This window comes from Clarias gariepinus, chromosome 14 (assembly GCF_024256425.1).
Source record: "Clarias gariepinus isolate MV-2021 ecotype Netherlands chromosome 14, CGAR_prim_01v2, whole genome shotgun sequence".
NCBI lineage: Eukaryota > Metazoa > Chordata > Actinopteri > Siluriformes > Clariidae > Clarias > Clarias gariepinus.
Window position 1 is genome coordinate 2874536 of NC_071113.1, and position 12528 is coordinate 2887063.

The window sequence follows — 12528 nt, forward strand, 5'->3', positions numbered from 1 at the left end:
GAAGATCAAGAAACACTACTTTTTTTTTTTTTTTTTACAAGTATGAAAGCACTCATCCAAAGAAAACATTTGCTTAAACTTATTTCCTATATTTCTATAATTTATTAGACTCGTGGCAGCATAAGCCCGAGAGCTCTACCCCTTACCTTCTGTTCAGCATCAAACATGACACGTTTTAATCACCACACTGACCCCGATGCCGTGCTCAGATGTTTAGCCCCGGGGTGGAATTTGCACGTTTCAAGCTCAGACGTATTGTGTTCTGTTTGCACACAATTATCTCCTTTCCTGGAAGGGAGCTCGTGTTAAATGCATATTAAATTTTTTAAAGTGACACATCGACATTAGAAGCCGACTCCCGTTATCCAAACAGCCGCGACAGATCTTCGTCAGCATTCGTTATTCAGGATTGTCTCATGCAGTTGTTCGCAGTGTATCTGCGACTGAAGTGCATGACTCAATGTGAACATTATGAAAAAGATACATTGCCAGTGCAAATGCCAAATACATGGGTATAAAGAAAAAACTGACAGTCCACGTAAAGCAACACCCTTGGAGAAGATTTTATATTGGTCACTGCATATACGACTACAGCCAAATTAATTAGTAGCTACAAAGAGGTAGGGCCTTAAATTCTCAAGAGAAATTTAATGAAAATCGCTGGCCTTTTAAGCAAAACTGAAAATGTAATGCTTTATCTACTTATTTTTGTTTTACAATATTCCTGTCAAAATCTTTTCCATTTTTAGTTAAAATCCTTTTAAAGTTTGTTTATTTTTGTCTTGAAAAAAAATAATACATTTTGTGCTAATTAATATGGGACGTGTAATTTTTACTTCCCCAGCATGATGTCATAGTAGGGATATCACATGCTCGTTTGCAAGAAAGACAGAGGGATAAGAAGGGGAAAGATATAAACTTAGTAATTAAGGACGAAACACAGAACACAATCAGGTAACACAGCAGTGACAGCGCAAGGGGCGGAGACAGAGCGCAAGTATTTAGGAAATGTCAGATTTCGTTGTGTACTCACTGTCTTGGCACGGCTGACACACTGTTTGCGTCTCTCCACACGGCTGGACCACGCCCTCGCCCGGTGGACACTGTCTACAGCACTCGCCGCTGGTGGTTTTCTGTCCTGAAGGACACACTTCCTGAGCCGAGAACACACCCACCTTCGAGCAAACACAGACAAAGTGTTACTCTACAGGCATCTTTAATAAAACTGATTCTTTCCTTTATAAAAAACACAATCCGTCAGAAACAAAGGAGGTAACGCTAGCATGCGGAGCTGTCCGTTTAAGCTAGCAAGAAAGGGAGTGAAATGCTTTAAAAAGTAGTATGATTACTCATCTTAATAAATGGTAAAAGTTTGGCTTCAAATTATATAAGTTCATAAGGTTATAAAAGTATAAACACATAAATTCACATCAAATTAGCATCTCTTTCACTAAGAAACAAAGAGAGAGAAAAAGTGCAGCTTAGGCAAACTAACAGCGCCTTCATTCAGGAGCAAACCTGTTATCACACATTAACCCTTTTATTTTTTAGTATATGTTTTAAATGTAGTTCATATAACGCTAACATATTTCCTTGATATTATAAAGTTTATTTTATTGATACAAGGCCAGAAAACTTTTTTAAACACAACAGAATTACAGTACATTAATGGTTATCACTGATTTTGGAGGGAATTTCATCCAACATACAGTACAGAGAGCTGGGGAACATCATTTTCAGATTTCCATTATGTGTACATATATAGAGCAGGGACACACAGGGCTCAGGAAACATATTAAATATAAATCTGGGAACTGTAGGGCCCTGGGAACATAGGGATGACCCTCTCTATTCCTTGTCTCTCATGTCAGCTAGTAGGATAATAGCTACACTAGCTGAATGCTAATAGTAAGCCGTCACAGTACAAATAGAAAATAGACACTGCAGCAGAAAGATCACAAAAAGTCCACCTTGGACTAACAACCAGTGAAACTATTGAATGTATTGTAGCAAAAGTGACAGTTTTATTAAGCACCCAAAAACCTGAGATGTAGTTTTAAAACAAAATGCTAACGTGCTTGGCAAAAAAAAAAAAAAAAAAAAAAAAAAATTAGTTTATTCTATTTTTACAACCTATAGTCCAGTTTATACACTGTTTTTAATTCTTAAACTCGAAATGTAGTAATGTGGTGCTCAGCAAACTGACTCTTTGAAACGAGTCTTTTAGATACAGTAAACGTTGCTAGACCTCAAGACAATTAAAAAAAAAAAAACCTTATGTTGGAAATCTTTACCGCGGATGGGATGCCAGTCTATCAACAGGGCACCACACACACACACACACACACACACATAAACAATGACTGTTTTGTCCTATCTCCCACAAAACCTTTAGTGCTAAATTCACTGTTAGCATTAACCTTGAGCCACGATGTTTTAACATTGGCTAAAAGCACATCCATCAAACAGGACAGGTGAGGCAGGTTTAATGCAGCGAAAATATGTCTGAACTTATTCCATCAAAGAGACGTTTTTTTCCCCATATAGAACCCCATGGCCTTTGTTCGTACATGTTTTATTATTTATGAAGGTACAAATATTTTGAGTGATTATTATTATTATAATGATGATGATGATTATTTTCTAGGGATCAACTGGAGACTGGAAACATAGAGAAAGTACACAGTGTTCTGTTTTTTGTTGGCAGAGGTTAGTCCTTTTAGACAGAACACTTTTGGAATATACACCCCAAAACATCATCGGGAACATCCAGAGGTCAACATATTTTAAGAAACAGTGAGCTTTCTAAGTCTGACTGGAAAACAACAAGGGAAATATCCGATCAATGTATGACAACTATATTTTCAATTAAGCTCCTTGGATTACATTCAAGACTGTAATGATTTTGTTTTGTTTTTTTTGGCAGAGAACTGCAAAAACAGAAGAAGCGTGGGAATCTCTGAAAGTCCACATATAGGTCACGTTATGAGATTTTGTCAAACTGTGAGGTTCTTTTTTTTTGGCAAAGGGTCCTGCTTTATCTCAGACAATTTGTACTAAAGCAAAAAGGATTGCTAGACTGACACAAACCATCTGACCTGGATATTTAATTATGACAGATTCAATTATTTTTACAATAAAACTTTCTCAAATCTGGGTTGTGAAAGTGGGGTTATATGAGAGGTGTTCAAGTCATCCTGGAACTTGGGATGAAATTTCTGGTGAATGAAGGCATAAAAGCGGTTGACATTTACAGACGACTTCAAGCACGGTAGGTGATGAGACTCTCAGTAAAACATTTAAATGGTGCAAAAATATTTAAAAGAATGCTGTAAGTAGAAGTGGCTAATCAGCCCCTGTTCCTTGAAAATTGAAAGATAATAATCATTCACCAACACCACTAGTACATTACTGGCACATTGATCGCCGCGTTGGGTCTGTGTGCATGGAGTTTGCATGTTCTCCCCGTGCTTGGTGGGTTTCCTCCCACAGTCCAAAGACATGCAGATTAGGCTAACTGGCGTTCCCAAATTGTCCATAGTGCGTTAATGTGCGCGTGAATATTGACCGAGGTCCTACCACAGTCGAACAATGGGAATAAATACAATGGTAATCGACACAGGCCTCCATGGTCCCCAGTTGGACTACTAGATAGATGGATGGCTGGATAGATGGACATATGAGCTTATTTAAGTAATTAATGATTATAAAATAATGCTGAACTAAACATGTACTACCAAACATAATATGCAAGTTGTATAGCCTACATATACTTGGACAAACTAGTTCATTAGAAATTACCGGTATATACAGTACACTTGACATATCCTTAACTTACCTTAAGTAAACTTAAAAAGTTAGTGTAATTGTTGTATATTCAGCTAATTTAAAACTTAGCTGACTTTCACTAAATTACTTTTAGAGTTAGTATACTAGCAGTAAGTGTACTTAAGTTATGATTGTCGAATTTAATAAAAAAATAAGAAGAAGAATATTAATCTGTTTACGTTAAGTTCGCTTCGCATCTCCCCAGAGCAGCACAGCGGTTAAACAGACATGTTAGGATGGAGAGAAAGCGGCCAGGTGGAGCAGAAAGCAAAAAGGCACACAAGAAGAAAGCACTTCAAGAAGAAGCAGCGAAATGTTGCACAATTTCAGAATTATTCAGGGCTTCAAGTGCAAATAAATAATAGATACAGCGCCATACTACCATCACTTAAAATACTATAAGCTAAGAGACATTAATATAATTTATTGTAAAGTTACATTTGTATTTGATCAGATACAAAATATCACATTATGTTATATAGGAATAAAGGAAGCAAGAATACAGGAGCTGTAGTTCAGACATGGACAAAAATGAGTCATAATGTCAGATTTTTCAATCTGATTTTTCAAAAATATTTTGTAATGTAGGCATTATTGTTCTAATTTTGATCTTTTTGAAGTTTGTCTGCTCATTTTGAGATTTACTTTTTTTCCCTTTTATTTTCAGATGAAGGTGGAGACAGTCAGTCTAGCACTAGATCTGGTGCAGTGATCACACATCAGAGTCAGACAGGGACTGAGACACGTAGAAGGAAAATAAGGAAAAAAATTGTTATAACATATTGGTTATAATTTTTTTCGTTTTGCTGATTTGGGTATCTAAAACCTAAGGGTATATATATACTGTATATACTGTATATATACTGTATAGATAGATAGATAGATAGATAGATCTAAAAAAAAAAAAAAAAGCTCTGCAATTTACTTCAGAAAACTTGATGGAGATGGAGGGTCACAAACCATCAAGCAAAGCTGAGCTGTTTGCTTGTTTGCAAAACGAGTGGTATAAAGTTACCCAGCAACAACGTGAAAAACTGGTGGAGGGCATGCCAAAACACATGAACATGCTGTAATTTCTTAATGTTATATAGCATTACCTAGCAATAGGTTAATTTGATGTGTTGTGATGTTGTCATTTCCTTTAAATACTGTATACACTCTAAATAACAATAGTTATATTTAAAATTTAGGAAATATATTGTCAGCCGTTAAAAACAAATTAAACAAAACTGTACATCTCACCAACATTTTATTTATAATAAAATAATAAATAAGGCTGTCTGTAGTTTCTACATTTATTTGGGTGCATATGATGGTTGGTGTGCGATTTTCTGGGCTAAAATTGTATCGCAGTTTAGATCTAGTGTACATGACACTTACCATCCTTCACTTTAAGAACACGAACACACATGAGAAGTAAAGCATAAGTTGATTACTGATTACGAACAGTATTAATCACTTATGATGATGAGCATGCAGGTCCTAGTTCAGACTATGGAGTGTTCTTTTAAACCTAAAGGAGTTTTATTCCCACCCGTGGCACGCTCGTTGACGAGTATCGCACCACAGATCTTGCATGTAGGAGTTACCTTTTCAAACATGAAATTACAGTGAAGATTAATGACGTAAATGAAACTGTCGACAAGCGTCTGAGTGAAATGTGTCAAGCGGTTAAGGTGGAATTTTTTTCACTGGGAGAGAAAACAGATAAAGACCGAGCACAGCGCAACCTCCAGGCATGTTCGAGTCAGCTGGATCAACCACAGCGCGAGGCTAAAAAGGAAGATGACACTTTTTGCCCGAGTTTGCATTCCTCACATTTCTAGCCTCTCACCCTGCTCAAAGCCCTCTGGCGATCATTCCAAACTCAAACAGCAATCAAAAACTACCAGGTCATGTGCACGTCTTTGTGTTGTCAGCCAGCCAGAACAAGGTCATAAAAATGACTTAGCACAGCGTTTGTATTCAGACATTGATGCGTTCCCGCCCACTCGGACTAAGGAAGGCGTGATCTTGGTAATTGCATTGCGATTGCAATTTTTTTTCCCCCCCTCACATATTCTTGCCTCACTTGTAGAGCGAGCACATATCAGTTGTCATGATCGAACTCAGCTTGTGTGAAATGTTGTTTATTGTACCAGTTACGTAAATAACCCTAAATGGCACCACCCACTGACTTTCTACTCCCTTTCTTTTTTTATCCATTGTTAATAAAAACAAGGAGGACTCGGGCACGTTATTCTGAGTGCGGAACTGTCATAATCCCTAAACTTGAGTTCACCTTTCTCTTCAATGTCTGTTCATCGACTGTAAACAAACACATCTGTCACTAGGAATTCTACGTGCTACCGCCTTGCCCCTGAGCCAACCTAAATTTCTCATTTCTCACACCCACCAACACACACACACACACGTAAGGACACGCAAACAAGCACACCGACAGAATAAATGCCTAAAACAGAACCTGTTTACAGAAACACAGATAGTATACAACAAAAACGAATTTGTCACTGCATTTGTTTTCTCCTGTATATCATCCCATGCTTAAAAGATAAATGAATAAATGCATTTGAGAAACTGTTCGAGCATGTGCAAAACATGCTATGGTTGAAAATATGCGGATAATTTCTTGCATATGGACTTTAGAAGCAAGAACATGACCATGCCCTCACATATGCACATTATTTCTAAATCTGCAACCTAGGAGGTGAAAAATTCCTGGCACTTGGTGTTGAAGTGCGCAGTGTACTGCGATCGGGCACTGAAGGTGAAATGACAAGTAGGCTCCAATCTCAATTTCTCTTAAAGCTGTTCAATAGGGTTAAGCTCTGCTATGTTTTGACGCTTTGGCTTTCCATAATAGTTGCGAATATTTGGACTCATATTGTACTCAAAAAAACTTCATTCATCTTTATAGCACTACTTTCTTTCTTTTCCTGTTTCTTTGACATAAGGCATCCTGCTTCAATAGTGTCATCATTCCTTCTATAATCCTGGCACTTCTAGTCTTTTTCAGATTTTGATTTATTCACTAAACTCTTAATCTTCGCTCCTGACTCAAACCTGCGTTCTGATTACACTTAAATGCAAAAGTTCTTGTGGTGCTCCTATAAATTGCACTGTTCCTTGCATCTGTCTCGCAGCTTTTCTTTTCGCAATAACATGCCTTTACTCTCCCTTATCCAACCCCCCCCCCCCCCCCCCCCCCACTCCGTCCCCCACCTACACAAACACACATACACTTGCACAAATTTTAACATATGACAATAATTCATTCCAGTTGCTTTATGGATCTCTTGGACACAGATGATTCAAGTTCGCTTCTGTCACAGGGATCTTTGAAACATTTTCAGGAATGTATAAATTATAGACATGAGCATTTTCACTGTGCTCTTACAATAAAATACCACAAAATTAATGAAATACATGCTTGAAGAATATCTTTCTGTCATAGCAATACATTTTCTGTAATTTTCTGTATCAGAATAACTCTACTCTGATGTGCCGTCTGATATAGTGGTTTATTATTAATTAGGTCTGCTTGTGTATTAGTCATACAGTTGGAATCAAATCTGATTATGAATTTCTCAATCATAGAAAACTACCACAAACAGTTTCTCATAGTTCTACCTTGCCTGATAACCACAGGGTTCTGACTTTTTAAGCCTTTCCGTGTACTGCCTTTATCCAAGCAGCAACTTCTGCTTCGATCCAAATCCTACTCCTGCCATTCCAAGACCTAAGAATTCCATCCTGAGGATTACAAGGTCTTCTTTTTATTTTGAGCATGTCAAGCTCCTACTCACATCATGAGCCCCAGAACATTCCACCTAATTCCTGAAGATCTCAATTTCTAATGATTTCAATCTCCCACTTACTCTGACCATCCATCCTGAAGATCTCAAGCTCATAATTTCTTCATGAAGATCAGAAGGTGTTACTTTTTACATCCTTCTATTATCAGGTGTATATGATGGCATAGTGGTTGACACCACAGCCTCATACCTCCAAGAAGGAGAGTTGGAGCCACGTCTTCCGATCTGTTAGTACGGAGTTTCAATGTTCTCCCCATGCTTGGTGGGTTTCCTGAGGGTCCTCCAGTTTCCTCCCACAGTCCAAAGACATGCAGATTATGCTAACTGGTGTTTCTAAATTGGCTGTATTGTGTGAATATGCTTGTGCGCCCTGCGATGGATTGAAATCCTGCCCAGGATGTATTCCGTCCAGTGTCCTGAGTCATCTGGGATAGGCTTCAGGCCTCCCGTGATCCTCTACCCTGAATGTTTAGGAACTATCTCAAGATTGGATCTTACCAGAGTTTCACAAGATCTCTCTTCTATCATTAAGGGCACAAGTTTATCTATTCATTCTGAGGATCACAAACTCTTACTCTTACTCCTACTATTCCAAGACTCAAGAGTTCTTCAATCAGAATCAAAAGGCCTTAATTTCCTTTTAAGCATCTAAGGCTCCCATTTCTAATGGGAGGCTTGTCCTATTTTATGTCCTGAGAATCACTGGAGTCTACTTCTATTTTCAGGTGTACAAGCAACTTATACAAGTATCCCAGGAAATACTTGCAAGCCTTCACTCTAATGATCACAACTTCTACTTCCATCCATAGGATCACCAGCTCCAACTCCTGCCAACTTGATCATCTTAAATTATTACTTTTGTCCAGGAGATGATAATCTCCTACTTCACTTCTGATGGTCGCACACACTCACTCCGTCCTGACATTCAGGAGTTTATCTATTTATTCTGATGACCAAAAACTCCTACTCCTGCCAAATCAATGATCTTAAACTGTTATCCTGTAGAAAGATCTCATGCTTCTGCTTTTATCTTGGTATCACAAGTAGAACATCACAATCTCCTATTTTCCTTCTGATGTCCAGGAGCTCCCATTCTTACTCCTATTCCTAAAAGTTTGACACTAATACGTTCCTTAACATACCATCCTAAATTCCACAAGTTTCCTAGGACCACAACCTCCTACATCCACCCTAAGGCACACAAGCTTTTTCTCAAAGACCAAAAGTTTCAGCTAATGAGGCTCTACAAACATTCAGTTAATCAATACAATCTAGATCCTCTTCCAGTATCTGGTGGATAACTCTCATGTCCTGCTATACGTTTTTGCTTTCACTCTTTCAGTCATCATAAGATGGCAATGACCATCGTCTTACACCATTAATGCACCAATTAATTACAGTTGATGTATGAGCAGTTAGGAAACACTGGTGAATCGGAAAGCTTCTATCCGAGGTGACTTTCACATGAAAGCACTTAACCTTTTTAACCCTACACCTGTCAGCACTGACTTACCGCTCTGCAATAACCTCATGACATGAGCCTGGAGTATGTAAGCTCTGCTAATACTACACAGTCACGTTAAGTATACAGTATTTTACTTCAAAAAGAGCATAAGTTGACTTTCAAGTCATTATGGAGTCTTTTTTAAATATATTGACAACGAGAATATTGGCTAGGACAAAAGGCACATACAATAAAAATTAGATCCAGTGACACAGGCCAGTATACAAATAACAAGGACAGTCAATTATTATAGTCAGCATGCTAAATAATGCATTACGACACCAGGTAGAGTGCTGTTGCACTGAAGATCGGCACAGCTGGTATGCGGTCTTAGGCACAAGGTGCAGCCTGAGTACTGAAGAGATCACAGGCATGCTGATATTCAGTACAACTTTGAGTGTGACATTACTTTTATACAACACTAATATCAACAGATTATGATTTGTTTGTTTGTTTATTTAACCAGTTATTTTGCTCCGCCAGCACTTATCCTTGTGTGACTGGTGGAACTAATTAACTGTTATTGGTGGAGCTGGCAGCTGACAGATAGCACCCGACAATTAGTGTAATTAACATGGGTTAATGTACCCAAAAGGTGAAGAGAATAAATCGTAAAGGTGGTGGACAGCCCTATCTGATAGAAGTAAATTTAATGTGGGTTTTCCCAGGCAGCTGCTCTCTCCTCATTACTGCAGACCGTACAGACCATGCTGTGACCAACAGTTAATGTCATTATTAATGTCATTATTAATGTCATTATTAGAATACCTGGGACACTGAGTGATACATATAGTTAAATGTCCCAGTGCTGTTATCGTCTGTGGTCACTACTCCTGGAATGCCCAATCAGATTGCTCGGTTGAAACTAACTGTTGTATCATATATAATTAAGGACAATCATTTGCTTTCTTGTTTTTTTAATGTGTCTTCATTGTTCTGGATCTCTTGTTTTCAGTGAACATCGACTCCAACACACTGTGTATAAGGATGCGTAAGACTCACCTAGCATATTTCTCACCTAGCATATTTCACACCTAGCTACAGTAGACTTTGTTTCAGCTTCACTTTTTTTCATGCACAGACAAAGAAGAAGAAAAAGACTTTTACAGAAGTAATTAGTTTTTTTTATGAAAATCCTGTAAATTCCCATGATTTCTGTTTCTTATGCTAAGTAGTTTATTGAAGCCTGTGTGAAGATGTGCTGTAGTGTATGCGTCTTTCAAAGCTAACACAGACAGATCCACTCGGTTGTCTCTTAAACACCTGATCGCCTTTCCATTAGGACCTGTGTGCTCTGTTATTATGCCTACTTTCTTTCAGACACGCGTTGTAGTGGAGAATAGCAGACTCTCTCTCATTCACAACCTTAGAAAGTGAAAAGGACAATTTGGGAAATGAGTTGGGAAACGCAGTTGTTGTGGTTTTGTGGTGTGTCATTCCAATTCTAGTACTTCAAGAGTAGTTTATTTGAAGGCTGGGTGAAGATGGGTGTGTGTGAGAAAAAAGAAAAAAGAGCATGTTGTGGGCAAGTCAGTATGTGTTTGTGTATGTGTGTGTGTGTGTGTGTGTGTGAGAGAGAGCGAGAGAATGAGTGAATGACAGAAAATAAACGCATGCCACGATAAACAAAGCAGATCCACTTGTGGGGCCGGGGGAAAAAGGTTTCTGTTGCTGTGGTGCAATACTTGAATTATGGATCTTTACTGTGACCTCAAAGAAAAAAAAAGTCAGGATACAATAGATGTAAAAGAAAATGTTTTGATTAAAGTTTTAGACGTCTACTGTACATGTTGCATGTACAGTCAATTTCTGCTTTCTGATTTACAGTGTAACATGATGGTGCTCCGATTAGTAAATAACACGTGACAAACTGTGTTATACTGTTTCCAACACCAGCGCTGACACTGGAGACTCCTTCTTATAAATCCTACATAATCATCTCCTTACAGAAAACTACACCAGAGCAGTTCAGATTCATGCTCAACACTGATACCATAACCTTGACACTTGGAAAGAGTGTCAAAAAGATTCAAATACTTGCTTTGAACACAAACCTCTCTTTCTCTCTTTGTGTAACTGAGAAGCGTGCAACATCAATGGAGCCCAATCCACAACTAACACAATACACAGTGCTTCCACACGGCCAAGTGTATGAGTGGACTCTGTCCGAGTGCACCTCCTCAAATAAATCTGGGGGGGAAATCTGTATTTTAAATCAGACCTACAGATTAAAAAGGACCAGTCGTTGTTGACGGTCAAACTGTTTGTGGAAATAGTTAAAAGGTTATTTAAGGTTCATATCAATAACTGTTCATCATCAACATCACTTTTACTCAACATTTTGATTTCCCTTATGGTGCAGGTTAAACTTCAGGCAGATATCTAAGTACTGCAAAGGGTTCATGAAAATTCTTTCCAGCCTGTTTTGAATAGTGCTGAGACAATAACCGGCTGGACAGACAGACAGACAGACAGACAATCATACAGACAGACATAGAGACAGACAGAAGAATTCTGAGACTGGTTTCGGTCCTCCGATGTATGAAACGTAAAGATATCATTGATGGAGTGAGTTCTGACCAATGTACAGACCAAACCTAGACCTACTCTGGAAACTCCGGGGAAAAAATACACCCTGCAAAAGTATAACTTTAAAATGTTTATTAACAGAAGTAATCTAAATGAACTTTGCAAATGGTTAATAAACCGTCCGGTGTTTACGACACCTCGCGCGTGCAGTCCTGCGCACGCCATTCCAGCACGCGCGAGGAAACCACTCACAAACTGTACGACACGCACGCACGCACGCAGGCAGGCACGCACTCACACACAGAGCAGGTGACTCACCGCCCCGAACACCGCCGCCGCGAGCACTACAGCGTACATGCTTGTGAAGTTGTGCGTGCGCCCTCTCCGAAGTGCACGCGGACTCTGCTCAGGAAATCGGCGCTGATTAACGGTGGATGATGATGATGATGATGAAGAATCAGTGGTGCGCGTGAGGCGCAGGAGTCAGCATCCCTCTGGTGTTTCCGCGCGCGCACACTCTCCACTGGCCGCGAGCTCCGAGCCGCGCGCTCATTGATGTCCAGAAGTGAATAGAGAGAGAGAGAGAGAGAGAGAGAGAGAGAGACGGACTGGTTACGGGCTGAACAGAGGAGTGAGTGAAGAGCGAGTGAATAGAGAGGAAATGATCCGGCACTCCTCTTTTCTCTCCTCCCCCCCCCTTCTCTCTCTCTTCTCTGTCATGTTGTCACTTTTATGTCTTCTATCTTTCTGCCCTGTTCCATCACTTTTTCTCTTTTTGTCTATTTTTTTCTCTCTTTCTCTTCATTACCTTCCCTTTGTCTCATTCTCTGTCTCACTTTTATGTCTCATTTC

The 12528-nt window shown here is 39.0% G+C and overlaps 1 protein-coding gene across 1 annotated transcript in view; it reads right to left on the reverse strand.

Annotated features, from left to right (window-relative positions):
* The window catches only part of ngfrb (nerve growth factor receptor b), a 37568-nt gene extending 25271 nt beyond the window's left edge, over nucleotides 1-12297 (reverse strand). The window contains exons 1-2 of the mRNA XM_053510915.1: nucleotides 11995-12297; nucleotides 1034-1175 (exon numbers count right to left, since the gene is read on the reverse strand). Of these exons, the coding sequence (XP_053366890.1) occupies nucleotides 1034-1175; nucleotides 11995-12033 (181 nt within the window). The 5' untranslated portion in view covers nucleotides 12034-12297. The remainder of the gene's footprint in view (nucleotides 1-1033; nucleotides 1176-11994) is intronic.
* Nucleotides 12298-12528: the final 231 nt, after the last annotated feature.